Source organism: Procambarus clarkii, chromosome 29, assembly GCF_040958095.1.
Source record: "Procambarus clarkii isolate CNS0578487 chromosome 29, FALCON_Pclarkii_2.0, whole genome shotgun sequence".
NCBI classification, from domain to species: Eukaryota; Metazoa; Arthropoda; class Malacostraca; order Decapoda; family Cambaridae; genus Procambarus; species Procambarus clarkii.
In genome coordinates, this window is record NC_091178.1 from 5,663,993 (window position 1) to 5,687,612 (window position 23,620).

A 23,620-nucleotide genomic window follows, 5' to 3' on the forward strand; every position below is an offset into this window, starting at 1 on the left:
TATATATATATATATATATATATATATATATATATATATATATATATATATATATATATATATATATATATATATATATATATATATATATATATATATATATATATGTGTGTGTGTGTGTGTGTGTATATCACGAAAATAAACACGTGATTAAGAATGTGACAATGTCAGACCACGGAGGAAAATGAAACAGGAAATTTCCTTAAGCACTTTCGTATATTAAATACATCTTCAGAAGGAATGAATATATATATATATATATATATAAAGATGGTTTAGCGCCGCCAAGTAATTTGAACTTGATTGACATTATTTGAACGTCATATTGAAATTCCTAACGTACAGCTTCATGAATGTGAAAAATAACATTGTTTACATTATAGGCCTCTCGAAAACCCCTTAAGAACGTTAATATTGTCTAACAAAGTAATTACTCAAATTATTATTTTAATCCCAAGTTAAATGTTTAAATATGACAAATGAAACATAAAGACGCATTTACAAATGAAAGACATGTAAGTTGGTTCCGAGCTGGCAAGACTGTGTACATAATATCACTAAGATATTATACATCTGCACACACGGTATCCAGATATTGCAACTCCAAGGACTTCTATGTTACACCTATTAATTTACGTCTACTAACAACTATACTCCAACAACTGTTAATAATAATACCAGTATAAGTAGTGCCAGTACGACTTATACTGGTATTATTAGTGCCAGTACGACTTATACTGGTATTATTAGTGCCAGCACGACTTATACTGGTATTATTAGTGCCAGCACGACTTATACTGGTATTATTAGTGCCAGCACGACTTATACTGGTATTATTAGTGCCAGCACGACTTATACTGGTATTATTAGTGCCAGTACGACTTATACTGGCATTATTAGTGCCAGCACGACTTATACTGGTATTATTAGTGCCAGCACGACTTATACTGGTATTATTAGTGCCAGCACGACTTATACTGGTATTATTAGTGCCAGCACAACCACTTTATGGAGCGAGTTCCACACTACACAGGAGGCGGCGGACCGCAGCACGACGGTGGTGACATTGCCTGCATCAAGTGTCCTCCAGACGCCCATGTGGAGGCCCCGAGGGGTAAGGACTGTGTTCACGCCCACGTCCCCAGCCCATTCTCCTGTACACCCAGGTGAGTCCAGTTACTGTGCTCATAACTCTCTAGTACTCTGACCCTGGTGGCCGGTACACCCAAATACCCGGACCCTGAGGGCCGGTACATCCAAATACCCGGACCCTGAGGGCCGGTACACCCAAATACCCGGACCCTGGTGGCCGGTACACCCAAATACCCGGACCCTGGTGGCCGGTACACCCAAATACCCGGACCCTGAGGGGCCGGTACACCCAAATACCCGGACCCTGAGGGCCGGTACACCCAAATACCCGGACCCTGAGGGCCGGTACACCCAAATACCCGGACCCTGGGGGCCGGTACACCCAAATACCCGGACCCTGGTGGCCGGTACACCCAAATACCCGGACGCTGAGGGCCGGTACATCCAAATACCCGGACCCTGGTGGCGGGCCGGTACACCCAAATACCCGGACCCTGAGGGCCGGTACACCCAAATACCCGGACGCTGAGGGCCGGTACATCCAAATACCCGGACCCTGGTGGCGGGCCGGTACACCCAAATACCCGGACCCTGAGGGCCGGTACACCCAAATACCCGGACCCTGAGGGCCGGTACACCCAAATACCCGGACCCTGAGGGCCGGTACACCCAAATACCCGGACCCTGAGGGCCGGTACACCCAAATACCCGGACCTTGGTGTCTTGTACAATCTGGACCCTGGTGTTCTATGTACCCATACACCCAGACCCCTGTGTCCTGTGCACCCACAACTCCAACCCTTTGACCTGCTCTGAAATATTAACTTCTTCAGCATTCTTTTTGGTAATCCTTATTAAAAAAAAGTTGGTGAATGATTTGATCTTAAATTTCATGATAACGTAATCATTTAAGGTGGCTAATGGAGCCACCTTCCTTCTTCTTGAGATGATTTCAGGGCTTAGCGTCCCCGCGGCCCGGTCCTCGACCAGGCCTCTATGCCTTATATACCTTAAATGGAATCGTGATATTATTGTCTACAGAGAAAATCTACCGAATACCTTGTCTGGGTTTGGTGTAAGGATAAGGCCTATCAACCTATGTAGGGTTATTAAGGTCACAGAAGAGGTTGGAAAAGATCATCAGGGGGCAAATGGGGGGACCTTTGACAAGCCGCCGGCTTCCTGTCCTCATCGAGGCCACTAGTGTTGGTGGCCCTAAGGTAAATTTAGGTAAATTCAGGTATACTTTAGTCCTGGACACCCGGCATCTCAGAGCATGAGGAGCCAGATGGAACCCGTTTTCTAATAGAGAACCTGCAGGCAGCCAGCGACCAACCCCAGCACGGGGGTTGATCAGTAATTATATTATCTATATATATACAGTATATATATATATATATATATATATATATATATATATATATATATATATATATATATATATATATATATATATATATATATATATATTATTTGATCATGTAGAAAACAAACTGGTGTCAAGCCACAGTTGGCTTTGTGTAGACAGGAAGCAGTCATCGGGAGGACAAACCCTTCATGCAATTTTAAATTGTTAAATTTTGCCCCCGAGGGGCGAGTTTATGGGGCAGCGTCACTCACAGCACCTACTATCAAGCAGCAGAAGTAGACAGGAGTATGTTGTAGCGTTGTCAGGTGACGGTGTCTCACCTGACCTTTGGTGACCTTTATGACACACACACACGGCGCCTTATGACACAAGACACACGACGCAGGCTCCAGTGCATGATAAGTGTCGCTGATGTCATCCGTAGTGATGCTGAAGAGAAACCAGATCACCTCCAGTGGCCCTCCAGGAGGCGCTCAAGAGCTCTGCTCCCATTATGTTAGAGCTATATGGCCTTCACCTCTGGTAATGATGTTGACATTAATAAATTGATTATATATTTTAATTCCCACTTTCTTCTCCTTCCTCCTTCCTGCCTCGTCCTTCTACCTCCTCCTTCTGTTCCCTCAGCCTGCCTCCTCATTATTTCCAATAATCATCAGTAATCCTCACCAAGAGTTATCTTTATTAATAATTATTATCAGAAATAATCATCATTAACAATTGCCAATAATAATAAACAAATTACATTTAATAAAAAATATCCATTACTGGATACATTTTATATATATATATAAATATATATATATATATATATATATATATATATATATATATATATATATATATATATATATATATATATATATATATATATATTAGTGCATAATATGTGTGAGGTGACGTGTTGCAGGAGACAACATATGTGGGAGGGAGACTGCAGGTCTACCGATACACATCCAACATAGCAAAATGCTCCAGATGCACCACTAAGGAGCCATGTAACTGTTGTGACTGGCGGACAAGCGGACGAAGGGCTGTGCAGTAATGTGTATATATATATATATATATATATATATATATATATATATATATATATATATATATATATATATATATATATATATATATATATATATATATCCTAGATAGTGGCAGCGAAGCACTTCACATATGGTGTGCACTTGTAGCCAGGAAGTGTGTGTAGTGTGAGCTCTCTCTGGCCCATCCCGCACTCTTAAAATCTATTATATTATTATAATTAAGGTTAATTAAGCCTTAATAATAACTAATATAATTAAGGCAGTGTTTCTTTTTTTATCAATAAAGTATTGTATATTGTGTTGTTGCTACATTAGTTAAATTATGATAACTGTAACTAACCTGATCTCACTGGTCAGGAGCACTGTAACCTGGTCTTTAATGAACCGGAAGCACTGTAACCTGGTCTTTAATGAACCGGGAGCACTGTAACCTGGTCTTTAGTTGACCGGGAGCACTGTAACCTGGTCTTTAATGAACCGGGAGCACTGTAACCTGGTCTTTAGTTGACCGGGAGCACTGTAACCTGGTCTTTAGTGAACCGGGAGCACTGTAACCTGGTCTTTAGTGAACCGGGAGCACTGTAACCTGGTCTTTAGTGAACCGGGAACACTGTAACCTGGTCTCACTGAAGCAGGTTACAGTGCTGTAGCTTTACTGGCCAGACTGTGATGTGTGGTGAAGGTCAGGGTGGTGTTTCAGGTGGTGGCCGAGGATGAGGACGGTGGTGACGGAAGGGCCGAGACCCGGCACCCTCCTGCAGGAGGGCCGCTACGCTATGGTCATCACGGTGGTGGCCGGCGACGACGACGCCCGCTCCACCCCCATCACCTCGTGCAGGATCAACTACAATGTCCAAGGTTAATGAATTGGTTACACTATTGGGTTGATTGAGTGGTGATATGGAGGGGGGTGATGGTGATGTAGGGGGGGGTGATGGTGGTGTAGGATGGGGGGGGATGATGGTGTAGGATGGGGGGTTGATGGTGATGTAGGGGGGGTGGGTGATGGTGATGTAGGGGGGGTGGGTGTTGGTGATGTAGGATGGGGGGTTGATGGTGATGTAGGAGAGGGGTGGGTGATGTAAGGGCTGATATCAAGCACTGTTCCGTTGAACAGTAAAAGTTCAGTAACAGTTATCATCGTTATCTTGGTATCTCTTGTTTGATAAGTTTTCCTTCACTAACTTCTTTCTCGTTCAGTAATTTTGAGAGTTGTTGTTTGTTGTTTTAGATTCAGCCGCTCGGAACAAAGGTTTCTAGCAGCACGGTGTATGGTGAGCCCGTAGTACACTTATTCTTAACTACTTAACTACATTTTGAATTGTTCCAAAATAACTTTGCTTGTTGCTTAACCGAGAATCCTATATTGTTCGTAATTGACCATTATATTGATTTTAGTGGCCGAGATAAAGGCTCAGTTTATCAGTTTATTATGTCTGTGATGGCTCATGTCCTCGTGGATGCTGCATTTTAAAAGACTGTATTGTCTTCTACAGATGATGATACGGAACAAAAATATCTTTGCAGGCGAGGAGTCACAATAACGTGGCTGAAGTATGTTGACCAGACCACACACTAGAAAGCGAAGGGACGACGACGTTTCGGTCCGTCCTGGACCATTCTCAAGTCGATAAGAATTCCATCGACTTGAGAATGGTCCAGGACGGACCGAAACGTCGTCGTCCCTTCACTTTCTAGTGTGTGGTCTGGTCAAAAATATCTTTGTTTACTTCAGCTGGGAGGAAGCCCAAATGGGCGAAGGATCAGAACAGTTCCTCAAAAACTGGCTTTGTTCAAGTAATTGTAGTTCCTGGAATATGGAAGCATTGTATAGTGACAGGTCAGCCTTTCCCTGGTGTGTATTCTCACCTCTTCGTGTGTGGGGAATGAGACTCTCAGTTTAGTGTATAAAGAACATCGTGTGATTGATCATATTTGCTCTTGTCTCTGTAAATTGATTATTGCTTCCAATACATCTTCCCGTAGTTCATTCTACCTGCTCACTATTCCTAAAGAGAAGAAATGCTTCCATGTGGTTCATTTCTGTTTCCAATTTGTACCTGTGACCTCTTGTCCTATTCCCACCCATATGAAACAGAGTGTTATTGTTGGCTCTCTATACCACTGGGTATTTTGAACGTTGTGATCAAGTCTCATCTGATTTTTTTATTTTTATTTTGGTATAGTGATTCAAAGTTCAGTTTCTTTAATATATATGCTTGTCTGAGACCTTTTAGTCCTAATACTTTTTGTATTGCCATTCTTTGGACTTTAATTTTTGTTATCGAGGAGAGAGTTCGGCGATGGTGTTGTGTGTAATTACCTATTGTGATGAGGTGTGTGTGTTGGAGGAGCTCCAGCTTGTGGTGTTCCGTCCTCCTGCCCACTACTCACATTTTGACGCTCTTATTTATTTATTTATTTATTTATGCATATACAAGAAGGTACATTGGGAATGTGAGGATACATAATATGGTAATTACAGTCTTGTAAAGCCACTAGTACGCACAGCGTTTCGGGCAGGTTTATTTTACTCTTTACTCTTTATATTCTGTAGAATATTTCCCCTGTGATCACACACTGTAGTAGTCATCTTACTCTATAATGATGACGACACTCCATGTACTCTGTAGTATAGTAATTACACCCACTGTACTCATATACATGTACAATGATATACAAATGGTGAGCGGCGCAGGACCCCATGCCGGGCCGGGTAGGTGAGGGGCACGGACACAGGAAGCGGTGGGTGATTACCTCGGGTTCTTGGGATGTATTGAGCCACAGGAAGGTGTCGACGGGCTCACCATAGCCCGTGCTACTTGGAACTTTGTTCCAGGTAGCGAATCTTTAACAACAACAACAGGAAGGTGTCAGGCTTTGGTTGAGGCCTGGCTGAAGCGTATGTTGATGTGGTGGTGGTTGTTTTACCTAATATTTATGTGGCTGGCTCTGTGATTACCGGGTTGTCTGGCGCTGATATTGTTTAAACTTAAGTGTGTGGATGTGTGGAGCAGACACTGTTAACGCCTTCGTTACTCCACAGTCCGTAAGTGTCCAGAGTTGGGTAGAGGAGCCGGGCTGGCGGTGCGGTGTACGGCCGGGCGGGCCTGGGGCTCCCGCTGCTCTTGGAGGTGCCCGCCACGCCTCACCCTCCACGGCGCCTCCGTCACCACCTGTGTCGGCCACCACCAACCTTACTGGTCACATTCCCCTCCCACCTGTACAGGTAAGTTTAATTTTATCTCATATGTTAAAGTTTCTCCTAAAACTATTGCAGTATATATTGCGGACCTTACTAATTGGTGATGACCAAACCACACATCACAAGATGGAGAAACGACAACGTTTCTGGACCATTGTCAAGTCGTCCTCTCACACGACTTGATATTTTTTTTATAGGGATATTCCTGCGCGGGCCCTAAGCCTCTGGCTGGCCCACTAAGTGTTGCTTGTTTCTGTTTTACTTGGGCGGAGTATGAGTATTTATGACTCGTATGGTCGCTTCAGTAAGATTTTGCCATATGTGTTTAACAACTTCTTCTGCTCTATTGAATCTTAAGTTGAAATCTCAATGGGTTTGTAACTGTGCACTGTGTTAGATAATGTTCCAGTGGTCTGTTGAGGGCTGTAATTGTGCACTGTGTTAGATAATGTTCCAGTGGTCTGTTGTGGCTGTAGCTGTGCACTGTGTTAGATAATGTTCCAGTGGTCTGTTGTGGCTGTAACTGTGCACTGTGTTAGATAATGTTCCAGTGGTCTGTTGTGGCTGTAACTGTGCGATGGTCTCCTTCATGAGGCAAATGCAGTGTTTGCAGCCCTAACGGAAACTCACACAAAGGACTACCTTGATGGTGAAATATGGATCCCAGAATACAATCTCTTCAGATGTGATAGGAAACACCGGCTTCAGGGTGGGGTCAGCCTCTACATCAAAGACACACTCATATGTACTGAGCTGCTAAACACCTCAAATGATATGGTGGAAGTGCTGATAGTCAAAATAGAGATCCTAAATGTAGTTGTTGTCCTTGTATATAAGTCACCGGAGGCAAACCCTCAGCAGTTTAAAGACCAACTAATGAAAATAGAGCACTGCTTGGAAAACCTCACAAATCCAGCTCCGAACATCATCCTGCTTGGGGACTTCAACCTACGGCACCTGAAATGGAAGCACCTGGCTAATACAGTAATATCAGAAAGAATACCAGGAAGTAGCCTAAATGAGCAGGCACATGCAAATGACCTGCTACGGATGTGCGATAGGTTTGCCTTAAACCAGCAAATAGTAGAACCAACTAGGAAGGAGAACACGCTGGACCTCATTTTCACTAATAATGATGAGTTGATCGGGAACATAATGATTACAAATACCTGTTACTCAGATCACAACTTAATTGAGGTACTGACAACCATGGGGAATGGACCTCCAAAACCAGTCCAGATTCCCGGTGGAGGAGATTTCAGCAAATTCAACTTCAATAATAAACGGATAAACTGGGAGCAAATAAACCAGGACTTCACAGAAATAAACTGGGAAGAACAGCTAGGAAATGCAAACCTGAACCAGTGCCTGGAAAAAATAAGCTCAGTAGCACTAGAAATATGTTCAAACCGCATACCCCTAAGAAAAAAGAGAAAGAGATGCAGATTGGAACGGGAACGTCGTTCCTTATATAGGCGAAGAAAACGAATCGCGGAACAACTTGAGAGTCGCACCCTATCTCAAGAACGGCGAAGAAGGTTAGGTAGAGAAATAGAAACAATTGAACTCAAGCTACAAGAATTATACAAAACCCAGGAGAGGCAAAGAGAGCAAAAGGCCATCAGTGAAATAGAGAGAAATCCGAAATATTTTTTCTCCTATGCAAAATCAAGATCAAAAACCACATCTAGTATCGGGCCCCTGCGAAAGGGAGATGGAACTTTCACAGATGACAACAAAGAAATGAGCGAGTTACTGAGGAAGCAGTACGACTCTGTTTTCAGTGAGCCATTAAATGCACTAAAGATTGATAACCCAAATGAATTTTTCATGGATATGATACCAACATCAAATCACATATCAGACGTCGCCCTATCCCCACTAGATTTTGAAGAAGCCATAAACAGTATGCCTATGCACTCTGCACCAGGCCCGGATTCTTGGAACTCCATATTCATCAAGAACTGTAAAAAACCACTATCGCAGGCCCTTCACATTCTGTGGAGACAAAGCCTAGATACTGGCGTTATCCCTGACATACTAAAAACAGCAGAGATAGCACCACTCCATAAAGGAGGAAATAAGGCAGAGGCAAAAAATTACAGACCGATAGCACTAACATCGCACATCATAAAAATTTTTGAGAGAGTGCTAAGAAGCAAGATCACAAAATACATGGAATCACAGCATCTCCATAACCCCGGACAACATGGTTTCAGAACAGGGCGCTCTTGCCTGTCGCAGTTGCTGGACCACTATGATATGGCATTAGATGCTATGGAAGACAAACAAAACGCTGATGTAATTTACACAGATTTCGCAAAAGCTTTTGATAAATGTGACCATGGTGTTATTGCACATAAAGTGCGTTCAAAAGGAATTACCGGGAAAATAGGCAGATGGATCTACAATTTCCTGACTGACAGAACCCAATGTGTAATAGTCAACAAAATAAAATCCAGCCCATCAACCGTGAAGAGCTCAGTCCCCCAGGGTACTGTGCTTGCTCCAGTACTTTTTCTCATCCTCATATCGGACATAGACCAGAACACAACCTATAGCACTGTATCATCCTTTGCAGATGACACTAGGATTTTCATGAGAGTTGGCAACATAGAGGACACGGCAAACCTCCAATCAGATGTTGATCAGGTCTTTCTATGGGCTACAGAAAATAATATGGTATTCAACGAGGATAAGTTTCAGCTCATGCGCTACGGAAAAATTGAAAACATAAAAACAGGAACCACGTACAAAACGCAGGCAAATCATAACATAGAACGAAAAGGCAATGTAAAGGACCTGGGTGTACTCATGTCGGAAGACCTTACCTTTAAAGAACACAATAAAGTAGCCGTCACAACTGCAAGAAAAATGACAGGTTGGATAACAAGAACTTTTCACACTAGAGATGCTATACCGATGATGATACTTTTCAAAACGCTTGTGCTATCTAGAGTGGAGTACTGCTGCACAATGACAGCCCCTTTCAAAGCTGGAGAAATTGCTGACCTAGAGAGCGTGCAGAGATCCTTTACTGCTAGAATCCACTCAGTAAAACATCTAAATTACTGGGACCGACTAAAGAGCCTAAATCTGTACTCCCTTGAGCGCAGGCGGGAGAGATACATAATAATTTACACGTGGAAAATAATTGAGGGGCTGGTCCCAAACCTGCACACAGAAATAACACCACATGAGACCAGAAGACATGGCAGGATGTGCAGAATACCCCCGTTGAAAAGCAGAGGTGCAACAGGTACTCTGAGAGAGAACTCTATCAACATCAGAGGCCCGAGACTGTTCAACACGCTTCCACTACACATAAGGGGCATAACTGGCAAACCCCTCACAGTGTTCAAGAGAGAACTGGATAAGCACCTCCAAAGGATACCTGATCAACCAGGCTGTGACTCATACGTGAGGCTGCGAGCAGCCGCGTCTAACAGCCTGGTTGATCAGTCCAGCAACCAGGAGGCCTGGTCGACGACCGGGCCGCGGGGACACTAAGCCCCGGAAGCACCTCAAGGTAAGGTAGCCAAGGTGCACTGTGTTAGATAATGTTCCAGTGGTCTGTTGTGGCTGTAACTGTGCACAGTGTTAGATAATGTTCCAGTGGTCTGCCGGGCATTTCTCCACAGTGCTGACATTTCCTCTCATCTTCAGGAACCTGTAAGCCTATTCCCCATGCACATGGGTACCCAAGCCTGACGCGATAAGGTTCAGGACGGACCAAAACGTTGTCGTCTCTCCATCTTCTGATGTGTTGTTTGGTCATGATATCTTCAGCCCCGTTATTGTGACTCGTCGTCTGCTTACTACATGGTCTCGCATGACGATGTTGACACATTGTACTGTACGTGTATACCAGGCGGCATAATATACCAGAGAACTCAGTCACGAATATCTGCTTGAAATCATTAAAATATATTCCTGTGATAAACCTCTGCTTGACAGCGCCTCCCTCGCCTGCACCTTCGGGCAGGAGGGGCTGCAGCCCCCCACCTGAGGTACCTGGAGGACACTACCTGTGTGGCTTCTCGACGGGATCCCGCAGGGGCCCGCCCATCCCCAAGGACTCTCCAGTCATCTCCAGGGACACCTTTGACGAGAGGGAGGAGGTTAGCGGGCAGCCTGAAGGAGGCGTGTGTAGTGTGGTGTGTGAGCGGGGCCGCGTGGTGGGGGTGTCGGAGCGGGGCAGGAGCCAGCTCACCTGCACCCCTGGCGGACTGTGGGACCACACGCCTCCCTCATGTCGCCCTCAGGTGGGTAGTTACACCCGACCACCTTCAAGTAAGTTTGTGGAGCCTTATCCTGACCCCTTCAGCGTGCTATGTAGTCGTAATGGCTCGGCGCTTTCCCCCTGATAGTTCCCTTCCCTTCCAGTAAGTTTGAGATAAAATATGTGAGTTCCTGATGGGCTCACATATCCGTATAGTACACAAATAATAATCATATTGTAAGTTCCAAATGCATTTACATTAATTCAATAGTCCTCATATATAGTACATGTGACAAGAATTTTAGTATCACACTTTTGGGGCAAAGTGTTTGAACCTAAAAAAAAATTGCTTTCTATCATATCACTAACACAAATCCAAACAATTTGATGTGGTACACTACTGATTTCTTGATTTCTATAGTGATGAAGCAGTTTACGCAATAATACCCAGTGATGTAAGGTGTGGGCGTGCGGTACACTACATAGTTTACATGTCTTATATCCTACACTGACACATCAGCTCCGTATTGCCAGTAATATATATATCCAGCTAATCTTAATCTCCTCTACACCGAGTCCTTCCTGTGAGACTTTCCACCGTCCATATGTGAAGGACGGCTTCATGCTTATTATTGCGTAATGCTTAAGTGTGTTACCATTACCGTCCTCGGGAGTGTTTCTATATCCTCTTGCAACAGCTTCATTCTTGTCTACATTTGTTTCAGAGTTATTTGATATATAACATTGACAAGTTTTTCTGTGGCTCTCTTCGCTATTTCATCAACTGCTACTGTAGATTCAATTGAGATTTACGTGTCAGTAGACACGGGCGTGTAGCTCCCTCTTGACACTGTCATGTACAAGATAAATCTAGTACACACAGGAAGTTGAAATTGAAATTGAAATAAGTTTATTGAGGTAAAATACACACAAAGGGATGAGGTAGCTCAAGCTATTCTCACCCCATTCAGTACATCGTGTTAATACATACATAGACACACATCACAAACAATAAACATATTACCAAACATTCTGAGAGATAAACATCACAGGAAGTGATCCAACACAATGTTAGGGGAAAGGGATGAGGTCAGGAGGGACACAAGTGACACATCAATCACTCATTACATCAATCAGCCACGCGGACACTATAATGTGACGAGGCTGTGTCATCATCATGAAGGCCTGTCGTACACTGAAGCTGTCCGTAGGTACCCTGGTTACAGTAAGAAAATCCAAGCACCAAGGAAGTGCTTCACGACCGGGAATCCGCTGACACAATAGTCTTCAATAAAAGTATCGGGTGAACAGAGAAAGTTACCAGCTAGTCACCATTACCTTCTATATATGCAAGACCAACGAAACAGTTTTTGGGAAGCGGTGTCGGAAAGCATTTCTTCATACTCAATAAATAACAAATTACACACTCATCATTTTGAAAATAATTCCTTTATTTCAGTGAGAAAAGTTAATATCTTTCTCGATGTTGTCCGGGAACTGGTGGGAAAGCTTTGTAAATCGCTTGTGTCTCGAACTAGAGTTCTATATTCAGCCTTCTAAACCACACTATAGAAGTAAATTGCAGCACAAAAAAGAATTCAGAACGGGATATGTGAAGTCGTGGGGGAGGCGTGACCTGGCACACCAGCACACGCTACACCTCACTCACAATTAATGTTAAACAAACGAAAACTTAGACCACTTTTTCAAGCTGCGTAATGAGTCACATGCGAGAAGCCACACATTAAACCTTGATAAATTACACTGAAGAATGTACAACCGGATTTACTTCTGCACGAGACTAAAGTGACCTCTGGAACAGTCGACTCAGAGGCCCTCGCCAAGGGCCCAGAGACACTTCAAGATGTTGCACGACCCAAGATCACATTCACTCCAAACATCTACCATCTACGGCCAACTCGTGCCCGTGCCACCTCTTCTGGTGGCCTAATCTTCAGCAATCAGTGGACTCAGCGAACACGGGAGACATCTCCCGTCACGCAGGGTGCAGTCGCACCTCCACAGATCTCCAGTATCAGCTCTTGATACTGGTAATGGCTCAAAAGGGCCACCACTTACGGGCTATTCATGCCCGTGCCACCTTTTGGGTGGCTTAATCTTCATTATCGACTCAGCCTAGCCGACGAAGTCAGCGAAGTGCTTGGGTTATCTATAGTCACAATTGGGAAAACTCCACAGATAAAGCAAGGTAACACTCGCAAGCCTCAAGCTTCCTGTCCCCGTCAAGTCCATGAGAGACCTTGATTCTCAAGGTCAAGTTCAACAATGTTTACTGAGAGAGCAAGTTGTACTTTTTTTTACAAAGATGTAGTCGCTTAGGGATTTACCAACCTCTTGCCACATGTCCTGAGTTGGTTTACAGTATCTTATATAGTTGACATTATTTACGTCATTGTATACAAGTAACTCACTCTACGTTGTCCTACACAGGCCAATCCTGCCAGGAAGATGAAAGAGGAAATGCCTTTGGGCAAATCACACATGCCAAAGGGCAAAACGTTTAAAAATAGTTTTCCTGCAATTTCTAGGTAGAAGAGCCACATGTCCAGTCAGTTGTAAAGCTGAATAAGAGTCTTGAAATTAATTTGCCAATAACTTTCACAACTTTGTACTTGGTGAACACGCAGGGCAGTAAGTTAGTGGCCTACCCGCACCCCTCACAAGCCACGCGGGGATGAAAACTTGTTTCTATATATCCGATAATCTAAGCGGCAATAATGCCTGCTGGCACTAGAAAGACTGAGGTCTTACTATGGATAAGAGTCAACTTGTGCCACATTCCTATCACCTGACACCTTTTGTGTAGTGTTGCTGAATGTATCACCCTCATCTATATTTGGTATGTCTTCCTCTCTATTTCCTACAACGTCTTGACATATATGTTCTGGCGTGCCGAGACGTTGTGGTCCTTTTGTGTGAATTTGCATTAACTGAGATTTTTTATTTATCTAAATTCAAATACATTGTATAAGTTTATACGAGTGAAATACTCGAAGATCTTAGTTAGGTTATGTAGCAAATGGATATAACTGAGCCCATGATAAACTTAACTTAAAACTTGCATACATTACGCTACAAAGACATCCACACAAGTTTGGTTAAACGAAAATACAATTAACGTGACGTTGGTAAGTGTGATTTGAATGACAGTAGCCTTACAGGAGCCTTACAGGAGCCTTACAGGAGCTTTACAGGAAATTTGAGTTTTGTTCATTAGAATTTTATTAACTGGCAGCTATATAGTCGTAATGGCTTAGTGTTTTCTCCTGATTACCTTACCTTCTCTCCCTCATTACCCTACCTTCTCTCCCTCATTACCCTACCTTCACTGGCAGCTCAAATTCATATTAAAATTTTATTCATAAATGTTTGTATTTTTAATATTGAGAATTATTTATTATATTTATTATTATTTATTATAATAACTTTCGATGAAAATGTTTATTATGTCGTATAATACTAAGATAGTTTACATTATATTATATAGATAAGAGCAAGGTATACTCAAGGTGGTATAGTGTGTGACTCTATGGCGGTGTGTCCACTCACAAGATGAGTGGCGCTGCCCAATAAACTCGCCCCTCGGGGCAAAATTAAAAAAAAAAAAAATTTAATCCAGGCAATGTGTACATGTGTTTTGTAGGTTGGTCCAGCGGTGGAGGCCGGCCAGTGTGAGGATGTGAGTGTGAGTCAGGCTCACTCACCGCTCTCACTCATGCCCCTGCCCATCTTCAGCACGGCCAGCCGCCTCCCTGCTCACGTGACGTGTGTCTTGGAGCGCACGGCCCCCGCTCGCTACACCAGGACGTGCACGGCCAGGGACCCGGAACTGGAGACCTCGACGGTGTGCAAGTACACTGTTACTGTCACCGGTAAGGACTTGCTTGTGTGGGTGTAGTGGAATGAGGATATATATATGCCGGTTTTTGTTAAATGTTTGTGAGGGTGCACGCACTAATGCAACACGCACACGCATGCACACACGCGCGCGCGCACACAGACACACACACAACTTTTTTAGTGTCAGAGTGGTTGGCAAATGGCATGCATTAGGAAGTGATGTGGTGGAGGCTGACTCAATACACAGTTTCAAGTGTAGATATGATAGAGCCCAATAGGCTCAGGAACCTGTACACCTGTTGATTGACGGTTGAGAGGCGGGACCAAAGAGCCAGAGCTCAACCCCCGCAAGCACAACTAGGTGAGTACACACACACACACACAAATACACACACCACACACCTGTAATGAGTCACTTATGTCGGGAGAATTTCCCAGTTGCTGGAAGAAGGCAAATGTCGTACCGATTTTCAAGAAAGGCGATACGGAGGAGGCACTTAACTATAGACCTGTATCACTGACAAGCATTCCCTGTAAAATACTTGAAAGAATAATTAGGTTACGACTGGTTGCACACCTGGAGAACGTTAGGTTTGTAAACAAACATGAACATGGTTCTGGAAAGGGAAATCGTGCCTAACAAACCTTTTGGAATTCTATGATAAAATAACGAGGATAAGATAGGACAGAAATGGTTGGGCAGATTGTGTATTTCTGGACAGCCAAAAAGCCTTTGATACAGTACCGCACATGAGACTGCTGTTCAAACTCGAGAGGCAGGCGGGAGTGGGAGGAAAGGCCCTAGCATGGATAAGGAACTACCTAACAGGAAGGAGCCAAAGAGTTACGGTAAAGGACGAGAAGTCGGACTGGCGAACAGTAACGAGTGGAGTACCTCAAGGATCGGTGCTGGGCCCAATTCTATTTCTAATATATGTTAACGACATGTTTACAGGAGTAGAGTCCTACATGTCAATGTTCGCAGATGACCCATAGTTGCTGAGAAGAGTTGTGACAGATGAGGATTGCAGGATCCTCCAAGAGGACCTGAACAGACTGCAGAGATGGTCAGAGAAATGGCTACTGGAGTTCAACACGACCAAATGTAAAGTTATGGAAATGGGACTAGGTGATAGGAGACCAATGGAACAGTACACAATGAAGGGGAACTGCCTACCTGTGACGACGCGAGAAAGAGACCTGGGCGTGGACGTAACACCTAATCTATCTCCTGAGGCATATATAAATAGGATAACGACAGCAGCGTACTCTACACTGGCAAAAGTTAGAGCATCATTCAGAAACCTAAGTGAGGAGGCATTTAGGGCGCTTTACACTGCCTACGTGAGGCCAGTCTTAGAGTATGCCACCCCATCATGGAGTCCTCACCTGAAGAAACACATAAGGAAACTGGAAAAGGTTCAGAAGTTTGCAACAAGACTCGTCCCAGAGTTACGAGGGATGGAGTATGAAGAGCGCCTGAAGGAACTGAGCCTTATGACACCAAAAAGAAGAAGGGAGAGGGGAGGATTTGATTGGAACGTATAAAATACTTAGGGGGATTGACGGAGTGGAAATAGACGAAATGTTCACACGGAATAGAGGGGACATGGATGGAAGCTGGAAACTCAGATGAGTCACAGGGATGTTAGGAAGTTTTCTTTTAGCGTGAGAGTAGTGGAAAAATGGAATGCACTTAAGGAGTAGGTTGTGGAAGCAAATTCTATTCATAATTTTAAAACTAGGTATGATAGGGAAATAGGACCGGAGTCATTGCTGTAAACAACCGATGGCTGGAAAGGTGGGATCCGATCCAAGAGTCAATGCTCGATCCTGCAGGCACAAATAGCTGAGTACAAACAGGTGAGTGTACACACCAGGAATAGGGGACAGGAGACCAAAGGGACGGTACACAATGAAGGGAAACTACCTACCCGTGACGACTCGAGAAAGAGACGTGGGAGTAGACGTAACACCTAATCTAATTCCAGAGGTACACATAAATAGGATAACGTCTGCAGTGTACTCTACGCTAGTTAAAGTTAGAACAGCCTTCAAGAACCTAAGTAAGGAGGCATTTAGGTGCAGGCGATGAGTCACAATAACGTGGCTGAAGTATGTTGACCAGACCACACACTAGAAATTGAAGGGACGACGACGTTTCGGTCCGTCCTGGACCATTCTCAAGTCGATTGTGACTTGAGAATCGACTTGAGAATGGTCCAGGACGGACCGAAACGTCGTCGTCCCTTCAATTTCTAGTGTGTGGTCTGGTCAACGAGGCATTTAGGTTTTACACTGCCTACATGATACCAGTCTAAGAGTATTCGGCCCTATCGTGGCGCCCCCACCCGAAGAAACACATATAAAACTGGAAAAGGTTCAAAAGGTTGCGACGTGGCTCGTCCCAGAATTGGGAAGGATGGAGTATGAAGAGCAACTGAAAGAAATGAACCTAACGATAGAGGTTATATAGAGGTAACCTCTATATAGAAGTTACCTGCTATATAGAGGTTACCTGCTAGGTACAGCTGAGTGGACAATTCAATTTCTTTCTTTATTATGCACCCCATACCCATCCCGTGAGCGGTGGTGTAAAGGATTACAGAGGCACATAATCGGTTCAGGAACTGAACGCTCTAGTTCGTTTAGCTAAGCAAATAACAATCTTTTGTTACAAAATAATTAATAATAATTACAAATAATTACAAAATTATTAATAATAATTAATAATAATTACAAAATTATTAATGGGCAGTGATCGGGATTCGTAGTCCTGAGGTTCCGGGTTCGATCCCCGCTGGAGGCGGTAACAAATGGACAGAGTTTCTTTCACCTTGATGTACCTGTTCACCAAGCAGTAAATAGGTACCTAGGAGTTAGACAGCTGCTACGGGCTGCTTCCTGGGGGTGTGTAACAAAAAGGAGGCCTGGTCGAGAATCAGGCCGCGGGGACGCTAAGCCCCGAAATCCTCTCAAGATAGATACTCAGTATCATGGATACCACAATCGACTTGAGAATGGTCCAGGACGGACCGAAACGTCGTCGTCCCTTCACCTTCTAGTGTGTGGTCTGGTCAACATACTTTACCCACGCTATTGTGACTCATCGCCTGCATCATGGATACCTCCTTGGTGCTCTACACAGAGGTTACCTCCAAGGTACTCTATATAGAGGTTACCTGCTGGGCTCTGCAAATTACAGGGGCTGGTGGAATAAATCTCTGAACAAATACAGTTATAGAAATTGGGTGGCAAACGTGTTTTTTTTTTTTTTAGTTTATATCCTACCACAGATGTTGCCATTTTTTTTATACAATGGTGGCCAGGTACTGGGATTGGCAGGTGTTTTTTCTACCACAGATGTGCACAATTATTTATACAATGCCAGTCAGCATATATAAACTTTTTCCACACCTGTTGGACAATATGCAGTGTACAGGAGTAGACTTTCTGCCTTCTGCACCAGGCTTTGCAATCTGCAAATGAATTTAGAAATAAGAGGAAAATATTAAAAACAAATTACATATACTTCTTTGATACACAGAATTTAATATTAATTCAATTCAGATATTGGTAGAATTTCGTAGTACAGATGCCTTCGATCTCGACTCACAATCGTCGATTCCGAGGTTTGATTCCAGGCCGGGATAGAAATAGTTTGGTTCGTCTCCTTTCACCCAATGCACCCGACCACACACTAGAAGGTGAAGGGACGACGACGTTTCGTCGACAATCGACTTGAGAATGGTCCAGGACGGATCGAAACGTCGTCGTCCCTTCACTTTCTAGTGTGTGGTCTGGTCAACATACTTTAGCCACGTTATTGTGACTCATCGCCTCCTAATGCACCTGTTCACCTGTCAGTAAATAGATACCTGGGAGCACTGGACCTTTCGTATACCTTCTTTCCTGAATATCAGTACAATGTTTGTAGTCTTCCAGGTCTTCACGAGAACGCCATTGTCCAATGATGCATTGTAGATTCTGGTTAGTGGATTGTACAGTGTCACTGCTACCTTTGTCAGTAACCATAGTAATATATAGCTTCGTTATGCTTCATTCTTTAAATATAATTGTATCTGGTGAATAGTTACCTCACTCTAAGTAATTACGAGCGTTCATTCCAGGTTCCCATTCTCGCTCAATCTTGACGGCTTGTGGGCTCTCCTGCTGAGTACCTCACGAAGCTCATCACTGTGAGGACATCCATGTCCTCACATCCACTTAGCCTCTTACTTCCTGTACTTTGGTTCCCTTATGCGGCTCTACAATACCTGCACTTGTAAACCATTCTTTCTCACTGTTGTAATTTCAGGTGAGACCCTTGCCCCTGTTGATGACATCTCCAGCACACAAGAGCACCCAGACCGACTCAAGGACCCGAGTGGGGGCAGTGGAGGCGCCGACCACGATGCGGGCGCCGCAGAGGACGAGGATGCCACCCATCTTCCCGCACCTGGCCCCAACGATGGCCCCAACGATGGCCCCAACGCCCACCACCCGCCACACAAAGCTCCCGCTGGAGAGGAGCTCACAGGACCAGCCAACACCAGCTCTCCCGAGGACAGAGAACACCGGTATGACTTTTATGATGGAGAGGATGATGATGATAATGATGATGGGGAATATGATGAGGGCGAGTTTGATTATTACTATGATGCGGGTGAAAACGGCTTTGAGGAAGAGCATCACGACCAGTTCAGAGCAGCGCTGCCACAGATAACAAATGATGCCAACACATTAGTGACCAGGCAAGAGAGTGGTGACAAGGCTCTTCACAGCAACACAATCAGTGCTGCACCAGACTCTAGTGACTCGCACGGGGAGAATTATTATAAAAGAAACAGAGAAGACTTGCATTTACAAATAGAGAATAATTATGGACACCACGATCGTACAGACGAAATCGCCAGTAGATCCTCTAACAACCATTTTCCCAACCTAAAGTCCATGCCCCAAACTTCAGATGAGTACCCATTCAACTTACCATCAATCTCCTATGAAAAAAATAGAAATGAAGTCAAACTTCACAGTCCAAGCTACTCAGGAGACAATACTGCAGAGCAACACAAGTGGAACCACAGGAAACAAAATAGTTATTTTAAATCCAGAGGCCAGACAACGAAATTACAAAGAGCAAATGGGATCACATCAACGTTCCCGTCAGAGAATGTTGTCATGCCGAGGGTCCAAGGGGGATCCGGAAAAAATATAGGGATTGTTAGGTCAAAAATCAATTCCGAAAGCAGCAATACTAATGTTGTCAATGGCGGAGGAGAGGGGCAGAAACAGGCTGAGCGAACACACTGGTCTCGTCCAAGAGGAAGTGGTACAACAGATTCTGGTGACAGAACGAAAACGGTTAAAGGAACGCAAAATAATCCGGACTTGCAGAGTAATGCTATGGGACGGAGCGAAGCAGTAGAACTAGCCGCCCGGCTGCCTCGCGTACACCACACAACACCCAAGCCAACAGTGTTGGAGAAGAGCAACACAAAAATGGAGGAACTGGAAGAAAACAACAGAGAAAGGAAAACTCTCGAGGAAGGTATGAATGCTGGAAGTCCGGAAGGAAGAAAGGGCCAGGCGGCAGTGATGGAGGCCGTAGTGACGATGGAGATACTGGTGAAGGACTGCAGCTTCGTGGAGCAGGTTACACAGGTGCTGGGAGAGGCGCTTCTCCTACAAAATACCTGTAAGGATCTCACATGCTACCAGCCACACACTTCCTGTACCCAAACGTGAGTTCCACTTTAAGTGGTTATCACAAGAGAAAGCCTAAGCCGATATGACTATATATATATAGCAGACTACAACATCTTAAGATAAATAATGAGGATTTCATGAACATGGGATTTAATGCAATTATATTTCTTCTGCAGCAGATCAAGAAATGAGGCCACTGTGAAGGTGGTGTGGGCGGTGGGGGGTCTGTACGAGGCTCTCAACCATTACCCATTCGACGACTACCACGTGCCTGAAGTGGAGACGGCTATAGCAGCTGTCCTGGTCAGTCAAGTCCTTCACCTGCACCTCTCTCCCTCTCCCTCTCCCTTTCCCTCTCCCTGTCCCTCTCTCTCTCTCTCTCTCTCTCTCTCTCTCTCTCTCTCTCTCTCTCTCTCTCTCCCTCTCTCCTCTCTCTCTCTCTCTCTCTCTCTCTCTCTCTCTCTCTCTCTCTGTGCCGGTGCCTCCAAGCCCACCTCTGGTGATTGTGGAGGACCCTTCAGTTGCTGGTCAAGTGTCCTACAATATAGCAACCTGCCAGCCGGGGTGTTATAAGCGCAGTTAGACACATTGCCAACATGGGTGCCATAAGCACAGGTACAGAACACTGTCAACATGGGTGCCATAAGCACATAACATGGGTGCCATAACGCTCTGCCACCTAATATAAACGGAACCACTTTATAGTAAATATACTGTCTCTTAGTAGCTTACAAGCCTCCTGGTGCGTCTTTCTCGTAGTGTGATTAGTGGATTTTAATTGTTTAAATTACCTTCCCCTAATTTTGTCATATAACTTGTGCCAATATCTGTCTGATTGCTCTAGTGGTAAACTGCACTGTTTTGACCCCTCTCAGAATATAAGCTAAATATTATTCAGATTATGTAAAAAAATGTAAGTTTGGTTTAGACTGTTGTACACCTGTTTATCCTATCCCTTACCGTAATCATTTGTATAAGTTGTTACAAATAGTTTCTGAATCTGAATTTGAGCATCACCATAGCTGGAAGGCAGCCCACTCTAGCACCCCTGAACCTTCCTTCACAGGAGTCCACACACGGGTTGCTGAAGTCTGAGCAACTGGTCCGCTCGCTGGAGGCTGTGGGGGCCGCCCTCGACCTCTCCTCCTTCAACCTGACGAAGCTGGACTTGGTGTGTCGCCAACCTGGCCTCGGACTCCACCCTGTCACCGGCCGTTGTGGTAAGGTGGTCTTTATCTATGGTGCTGGTTGTGGCGGGAGGGAGGGAGGGAGGGAGTACATATGAAGGATACTTTCCAAAAGCAAATAAGGAGAAGGAGAGCGTAATTTGTATGACAAAAGCAGTTTTCTTCCAGGAACTCTGCTTTCTCCCTGGTAGTTACCTTGAGGTGCTTCCGGGGCTTAGCGTCCTCGCGGCCCGGTCGTCGACCAGGCCTACCGACCTGGTAGAGGGACACCTTATGAACACCGTTAACAATGTTAATTGGAATACTTTCATTTATATTGTTTCTCTTAACTGCGTGAACTCTGAACAATCTAGTGCTTTTCATCAGTTCTCACATGTTCAACCCTAGTGAGATTTAACAATTTTAACTATATATAATTCAGATAATGAATTATATCATAGCTGCATTTATGTTATTGTGAAAATTAGACACGACTTGATAATGGTTCAGGACGGACTGAAACATCGTCAATTCTTTGATTTTATTTTCAGGTTTGTGGGTTGGGTGACTAAATCGCAGATCTCCTCTTTTTAAGAGCGCAACAACCCAGCATGTTCACAGTAGAATACATTCTACAGAGTCCAAAACTGAATTCTATAATCTAAATGAAACCTAACAAGAGCACGATAAAGCTGAGAGAGAGAGAGAGAGAGAGAGAGAGAGAGAGAGAGAGAGAGAGAGAGAGAGAGAGAGAGAGAGAGAGAGAGAGAGAGAGAGAGAGAGAGAGAGAGAGAGATGAAGATAGGCTATACTTGCTGTTTTAAGTGACAGTTATGTATGATGGTGTTCATAGTTGAATGTTTCTAATACAGACATATACACATACTGTGATCGTACTGCAGTAGTGGCAGGGGCTGCGATGGTGCCACACCACACTTCCTGCACGCCCCACCTCCCTACCCCTGACCATCCCTGCCCAGCAGCACAACCACATCAGCAACATCACCCGGGCTCCTTCCTGCCTGGGTCAGGCACGCACTATTTGGAACCGATCCTTAAATGCTTGCCCGTAATGGTCCAACAGGTTGTAAACCTATACATAAACCATGTCCACAGAAAAATTAGTGGCATAAGGCTGAGGATGAGCTGCGGTGAGCAAGAGCTCTAAACTTACTAGCAAGAGTCATTACTAATGTGGCCTTGTATCCTGTTAATAACAAGACGCAAGAAGAGTTAGTGGTGGAGGGCGGGGGACGTCTGGAGGGACGAGACCCCCTGGTGAGCCACACTACACATCCTCCCTGATAACAGCTGCTGCTCTTCCAGGAAATATATTATGACAGCGCCTTAAACGACCAGTTCGCGTCATTTCCCTAGCTCTTGGTCCTTGCCTACAGGGTTCTCGATTCTAAATCTTACCGAAGCTTTAGCAACACACAGCTAAATATTTCTGACATGTTTATTTCCAAAATATTTAGCTGTGCATCTAGGCGGGCAGTACCAAAAATGGTCGTGAGGGGACTGAATGTGACCCTGGTACACTGTTCTTACTTCATTTCTGGACGACCCCGACCAGAATGTTCATTGTGTACCCCCATCCTTGTGGCACTTTGGATGAGGCTAGCTACAAGCGTCTGGCCTCCATTTTTGGACACATATAGAGACGGACATTCTTTATGTATATATATATATATATATATATATATATATATATATATATATATATATATATATATATATATATATATATATATATATATGTATATGTCGTACCTAGTAGCCAGAACGCACTTCTCAGCCTACTATGCAAGGCCCGATTTGCCTAATAAGCCAAGTTTTCATGAATTAATTGTTTTTCGACTACCTAACCTACCTAACCTAACCTAACCTATCTTTTTCGGCTACCTAACCTAACCTAACCAATAAAGATAGGTTAGGTTAGGTTAGGTAGAGTTG

General features: G+C 44.2%; 1 protein-coding gene across 1 annotated transcript in view; it reads left to right on the forward strand.

Moving 5' to 3' along the window:
* Positions 1-23,620, forward strand: part of LOC123764965 (uncharacterized) — an 84,621-nt gene that overhangs the window by 18,750 nt on the left and 42,251 nt on the right. The window contains 8 exon segments of the mRNA XM_045753214.2: positions 1,034-1,166; positions 4,202-4,359; positions 6,548-6,730; positions 10,664-10,971; positions 14,593-14,821; positions 19,108-20,533; positions 20,675-20,801; positions 21,565-21,718. Of these exon segments, the coding sequence (XP_045609170.2) occupies positions 1,034-1,166; positions 4,202-4,359; positions 6,548-6,730; positions 10,664-10,971; positions 14,593-14,821; positions 19,108-20,533; positions 20,675-20,801; positions 21,565-21,718 (2,718 nt within the window).